General features: G+C 38.1%; 2 protein-coding genes across 2 annotated transcripts; both read right to left on the bottom strand.

The window, feature by feature from the left end:
- Positions 1-413: 413 nt before the first annotated feature.
- Positions 414-1323, bottom strand: LOC109121498 (germin-like protein subfamily 1 member 13). The gene is made up of 2 exons (XM_059742757.1): positions 1197-1323; positions 414-1084 (listed from the first exon to the last, which is right to left on the bottom strand). Exons 1-2 carry the CDS (start codon positions 1321-1323, stop codon positions 591-593), a joined length of 621 nt encoding a protein of 206 aa, XP_059598740.1. The 3' UTR covers positions 414-590.
- A 2202-nt stretch (positions 1324-3525) lies between these two features.
- Positions 3526-4532, bottom strand: LOC100256198 (germin-like protein subfamily 1 member 7). The gene is made up of 2 exons (XM_002284588.3): positions 4359-4532; positions 3526-4242 (listed from the first exon to the last, which is right to left on the bottom strand). The coding sequence occupies exons 1-2, from the start codon at positions 4483-4485 to the stop codon at positions 3707-3709; spliced, it is 663 nt and encodes a 220-aa protein (XP_002284624.1). The 5' UTR covers positions 4486-4532; the 3' UTR covers positions 3526-3706.
- Between the last annotated feature and the right edge of the window lie 1597 nt (positions 4533-6129).

Genomic DNA, 6129 nt, shown 5'->3' with positions numbered 1-6129 from the left:
TTATATTATACATTACCAAAACATTCTCTGAACATATTTTTTTTTAAATTTATAATATGCATTTCCTACAAAACAATCTTAAAAAAATATGTATATCATCGATAATTAAATTACGGTTTGACAGTGATTTTAGCAATTGTTTTTAGTTTTTTTAATACTTTAAAAATAACAGCAGTGAATTTAGGAAACGTTTCTAGCTTTTTTAACACTTGAATGATATAAATTTTCAAGTATTAGAAAAGTTAAAAATGTTTCCTAAAATCACTACTAAACAGGCTTTAATCAGTAGTAGTAATTAATTGGTATTGAATAACTGTAATGCAGTTTCCTAAATGTAGTATTGAGACAGAAACAGAGAGGAAGAGAGAGATGCTTAACAAACAAATTGCTTTATTGTAGTAATATGCCCAAAGTCCACACCAGAAGAGTTACAACTAGACCCTCTTATCATACTAGGATTGTTATAACGAGGGAATTGAACATCATAAATAGTCATTCAAGCAAGGAAATGAAAGGTTGATAGCTTCTTCTTTTTCTATATTCCCCCACTAGAATCGTGCTTGAAGGTATTCAACCACCTTCTTGTCCAACTAGAAGGCCCTTGCCAGGAAATCAGGATTGATGGGTGGATTTGATCCAAACACTGCATTGGCTATGGTGATTACACCTGGATTTTGGCTGTTCAGACCAGCAATGGCTACTGCATTAGTGTGCCCAATGTTGAATTGGAAGTGAATGAGACCGATAGGGAACACAAAAACATCCCCTTTGTTGAGGACTTTGCTAATGAAGCGGTTTTGAGGGTTGGATGTGACAAAGCCAACTAAGAGTGTTCCCTCCAAAACAGTGAGGATCTCACTGGCACGGGGGTGAATGTGAGAAGGGTTTTGACCATAGGGTGCATAATCGATACGAACCAGTGATATCCCAAGAGTGTTTTGTCCCGGTAGTACATCAACATTTATAATAGTGACATTTGAGCCCACTAGATTTGTTGTGTTTCCTGGAATATTCAGCCCTTGATACAAGAAATCGTCGGCCACGGTCAGGTTTGGGTTCTTGCAGAACTTTCCATTTACAAATACTGCATTTAAAAAAACAAAAGGAAAATAAAAGATAGGTCATTAGTATCAAACCACCATCAATGGAAAGATTAGTGAAAATAGTGACAAGATCATTGGTTACTAAAGAAATACCAGCATTCTCGGGTTCATCAATGGCAACACAAGTGTCTTGCAGTGGCCTTGGATCAAAGGCAGAGGCAAGAGAGGAAGCCAATGCCATGAGGGCAACAGTTACCAGGGAACTAACACCTTTCTTCATTGTTAGAGAACTATCTCCAACAATCACAATCTTTATCTTTAGGTGGGGGTGAGAAATTTTGCATGGGAAAGATGTTAATTTATAGACCAGTCAATGAGTTAAGTCTTTGCATAAACTCATAAAGTCTTCAATGGTGTTGAGGCCTAGCGTCCCAACGATCCACGCAGTTGCCAAGTGGACGCACGCTTTCAACCAAGATTAAGTTCTGGTTCAGTTGTCCTTGCAAAAGATGTCCGGACAGGGTGTCCGGACACACCCTCCGATGGTTTTGTCAGCCATGACCCGAGAGATTAAGCAGTTGGCCTTTTTCTAGGTATAGCAAGCTTACCTTCCTCCTTGTGTGAAGGTCCTTATATATAGTGTCAGAGGCTCTGCCTCCCTCTTTAATGATGGGAAGATTTTTTGGCTCGTCATGAGGCCTCTAGGTGGTGGCAGGGTCATCATCATCCTACGAGCGGCTGTTAGAGATCGTGGGAGGTGACTTGCCATCATTCCTATCCTTTCGCTCTGCAGGCGGCGGAACGTGGACTGTGGCAGGCTATCGGAATGACGTAGCAAGGCATGCTCACTTTAATCAATGATCCGGACAACATATCCGGATAGGATATGCTGTCGTCCGGATGTGATGTTCGCGAGTGCCGTGTGCCTTTCCCTGAGGGAGTCCGGATAGGGGAGCGCGCCACGTGTCCTCTTGGGGGGAATCTGGATGGAGTTGCTTCAGATAGAGATATGTGCCACGTGTCATCAGGGGGAGGGGTCCCTACAATGGGTAGTTTTTTCTTTTCTTTTCTTTTTTTCACTTTCAACTTCAAGTGGTTACACCAATACATGTTGATTTATGTAGGATTAGTTAGTTACTATACTGATCTTAACTAGAAAATTCTCCATGCGTGTGGAAAGTGAAGTTCAATTATTGGTGGAGGCAGGTCCAATTTCATATCAATCTGCATGATCCATACATTTACATAAATAGTAGATTGAATATTACTACTATTCAAACACTGAAAAATATGTATAGAGTATTGACAAGAAAATAGAAGATTACAGAGTCGGTGCAGGCTTGGACTAGACAATAACCCACCCATTCCAAACATGGTTACTCTATGAGGCTTGTGTAGGTTCAGTTTAATGAGTATCTATATAGCTTAATTAACCAGTCAAAGTTTTCAGAGATTGGCTGATGAGATTGAATATGTAGCCAAGTTCTGAGTTTCTAGCTCATGTGCCTTCCACTGAGTGAAAATCCTTGGATAATCTCTGGGGTTGCTAAAGTTTAATGAAAAATAGGGATAAATTCAAAGATTTTCTGCTATGCTCATTAGGCTTTCCTCGGTTACAAAAGCTTTGACCATGATTTTTATGCTTGCAGCCTTCCCTGTTGGCTCAAAAGTTATTATTATTATTATTATTATGGTTTGAGAGAGAAAGAGATCTTATAAACACCTTTAAACTAAGACTTTTTAATTAGTTGTTTATAAGTTGTCTTTAACAATTACGTCGGTGTTTCCTGGTGAGAAGCAAGAAAACTTGCATTTGAAAAATACCAACCTTTTCAAATTTAAAGGTTGAACCATTCTTCGATTACACTTCTTTCTCATCCTTTTCTCCTCAACTTATGCTCTAGACTCTAGAATGGATTCTACATAATCTTCGGGTTTTAGGCCTTATTCCAGTGTAAAGCTAAGAAGTAAACCAGTGGGCAGGCCATCTCTAATCAGTTTGTGATTAGTGTCATGACCTAGATCTTTATAAGAAGTTGGGGTCAGAGGTTTGTTTACAGTGGATGTCATAAGATTTATGGGCTTTCATTTCTATTCTTTCCTCACTATTTCATAACACTTATGCTTCTCTCACCATTCATATGGTTTTACTTGGACATCTTAATGAGTTTTTTCGATCTCAGTTGATGGGAGTTATAATGGGATAATTTAGAGAAGCAAATTAATGGCATCTTTCCATTTCTGAATTGTATGGGGTTGTTGCCTCAATGTTCATGTCTTCATCACCAATTCTGTCAGCAGTATGCGAGAAGTAACAGTAGTTCTGTTTTATGCATATCCTGTATTTAATCAATCAATCAACTGAGATTTGTTATTCAGTTGCTTCTTTTACAAGTGAAATCTCAAAGATTTATTTAAGATTTTTTAATGAAAACATAGGGTAATCCTGGATATGGTATTGGATAGTGAGAGAAGAAGATGGCTAATACACAAACTGCTTTATTTTAATATTAGGACCAAAGTCCACATCAAACAAGCTACAACATAAAGTAATAAACCCTCTTATTCTAGGATGACCGTAATGAGGTAATTGAACATCACAAATAGTCATTGAAGCAAGGAAATCAAAGGCTGGTAGCTTCTTAATTTTCTATATTTTCCAACTAGAATCGTGCTTGAAGGTATTCAACCACTTTCTTGTCCAACTGGAAGGCCCTGGCAAGGAAATCAGGATTGATGGGTGGATTTGATCCAAACACTGCATCGGCTATGGTGATTACACCTGGATTTTGGCTGTTCAGACCAGCAATGGCTACTGCATTAGTGTGCCCAATGTTGAATTGGAAGTGAATGAGACCTATAGGGAACACAAAAACATCCCCCTTGTTGAGGACTTTGCTAAAGAGGCGGTTTTGAGGGTTGGATGTGACAAAGCCAACTAAGAGTGTTCCCTCCAAGACAGTGAGGATCTCAGTGGCACGAGGGTGAGTGTGAGGAGGGTTTTGACCATAGGGTGCATAATCGATACGAACCAGTGATATCCCAAGAGTGTTAAGTCCTGGTATTGCATCAACATTTACTGTAGTGACATTTGAGCCCACTCGATTTGCTGTGTTTCCTGGAATATTCAGCCCTTGAAAGAAGAAATCCTCGGCCACAGTCAGGTTTGGGTTCTTGCAGAACTTTCCATTTACAAATACTGCATTTAAAAAGAAGGGGAAAAGAAAAGATAGGTCATTAGTATCAAACCATTATCAATGGAAAGAGTAGTGAAAATGGCAATAAGATCATTGGTCACTATATATATAGAAATACCAGCATTCTCGGGTTCAGGAATGGCAACACAAGTGTCCTGAAGTGGGCTAGGATCAAAGGCAGCGGCAAGAGAGGAAGCCAATGCCATGAGGGCAACAGCAACCAGGAAACTGACACCTTTCTTCATTGTCAGAGTACTGTCTCCAACAATCACAGCCTTTATCTTTTGGTGGGGGTGATAAATTTTGCATGGGAAAGATGTTAATTTATAGACCAGAATCGGTGAGTTAGTCTTTGCATAAACTCACAAAGTCTTTAATGGGTAGTTTTTTTTTTCATTTTCAAGGACAATTAGTTACACCAATACATTTTAATTTATGTAGGATTAGTTAGTATACTGATCTTAACTAGAATATTCTCCATGAGTGTGTGGATAGTGGAGTTCAATTATAGGTGGAGGCAGGTCAAATTTCATATCAATCTACATGATCCATGCAATAACATAAATAGTAGAGCTTTCTGCTCTTTTAGTTTTAGTACCCAAACACTGAAAAATCTCTAAAGTAGTGTATAGACAAGCAAATAGAAGATTACAGAGTAGGCCATCGGACTAGACAATAATCCACCCATTTCAAACATGGTTACTCCATGAGGCTTGTGTAGGTTCAGTTTAATGAGTATCTATATAGCTTAATTCACCATTGAAAGTGTCCAGAGATTGGCTGATGAGATTGAATATGTAGCCAAGTTCTGAGTTTCTAGCTCATGTGCCTTCCACTGAGTGAAAAATCCTTGGATAAGCTCTGGGGTTGCTTCTGTTTAATGAAATATTGGGATAAATTCAAAGATTTTCTGCTATGCTCGTTGGGCTTTCCTCAGTTAAAAAAGCTTTGACTACTTGCAGCCTGCCCTATCTGAGCAATTGGCTCAAAAGTTATTAATATTATTATCATGTTTTTTGATAGTGACTTTATTTATGTATTATGAGAGGGAAAGAGATGCTTAACAAACACCTTTGAACTAAGACTTTCTAAATTATTTGTTTACAAGTTTTCTTTAACAATCAAATCTGTGTTTTTTGGTAAGAAGCAAGAAACCTTGCATTGGAAAAATACCAATTATTTAGATAAAGTTCTCAGATTAGTCTATGTTTTATACATAAGGTAAGCAGATACACTTTCCAAGCTTTCCAAGTCTTCAATGGATGGCCTTTTTTAAATTTAAAGGTCAAACCCTTGTTCAACAACTACACCCCTTTCCCATCCTTTTTTCCTCAACTCAAAGTGGACTCTGCATAATCTTTGGGTTTTAGGACTTATTCGAGGGTAAATCTAAAGGAGTAACCCTGTGGACAGACCATCTATGATCAGTTTGTGATTAGTGTCATCAGTCATGACCCATTAGATCTTTATAAGTTGAGGTGAGAAGTTTGCTGCATGAATTCGAATCTACTTTCTTTCCACTTCTTATCAGCATGGAGTGCATGACGAAAACTTCAGATAAAAATGAAAACTCAAATTAAACTGTTTTCTTTTCCATTCTTTCTTCACTATGTTCATGACACTTGTGCTTCTCCTACCATTCAAATGGTTTATCTGGACATCTTAATTAGTTTCTTCGATCTTAGTTGATGGGTTATAGTGGGATAATTTAGAGAAGCAAAATGGCACCTTTCCATTTCTGAATTGTATGCAGTTGTTGCCTCAATGTTCATTTCTTCATCACCAATTCTGCCGGCAGTATTGTAAAGTGTGATTAAAGGGTCAAAGCTTGACCCTAATTGATATTCATCCACGTAAATATATAGTACATCAAGCAAACCTAATTAAGG

Source organism: Vitis vinifera, chromosome 14 (genome assembly GCF_030704535.1).
Source record: "Vitis vinifera cultivar Pinot Noir 40024 chromosome 14, ASM3070453v1".
Taxonomy (NCBI): Eukaryota; Viridiplantae; Streptophyta; class Magnoliopsida; order Vitales; family Vitaceae; genus Vitis; species Vitis vinifera.
This window is presented reverse-complemented; position numbering and strand designations above follow the sequence as displayed.

Excerpts from the sequence above, each read along its gene's own strand:
- LOC109121498 (XM_059742757.1), bottom strand. The coding sequence starts at position 1,323 with ATGAAGAAAGGTGTTAGTTCCCTGGTAACTGTTGCCCTCATGGCATTG. Across the intron at positions 1,085-1,196 it reads TGATGAACCCGAGAATGCTG|TATTTGTAAATGGAAAGTTC; the intron begins GTATTTCTTTAG and ends TTTTAAATGCAG.
- LOC100256198 (XM_002284588.3), bottom strand. The coding sequence starts at position 4,485 with ATGAAGAAAGGTGTCAGTTTCCTGGTTGCTGTTGCCCTCATGGCATTG. Across the intron at positions 4,243-4,358 it reads TCCTGAACCCGAGAATGCTG|TATTTGTAAATGGAAAGTTC; the intron begins GTATTTCTATAT and ends TTTTAAATGCAG.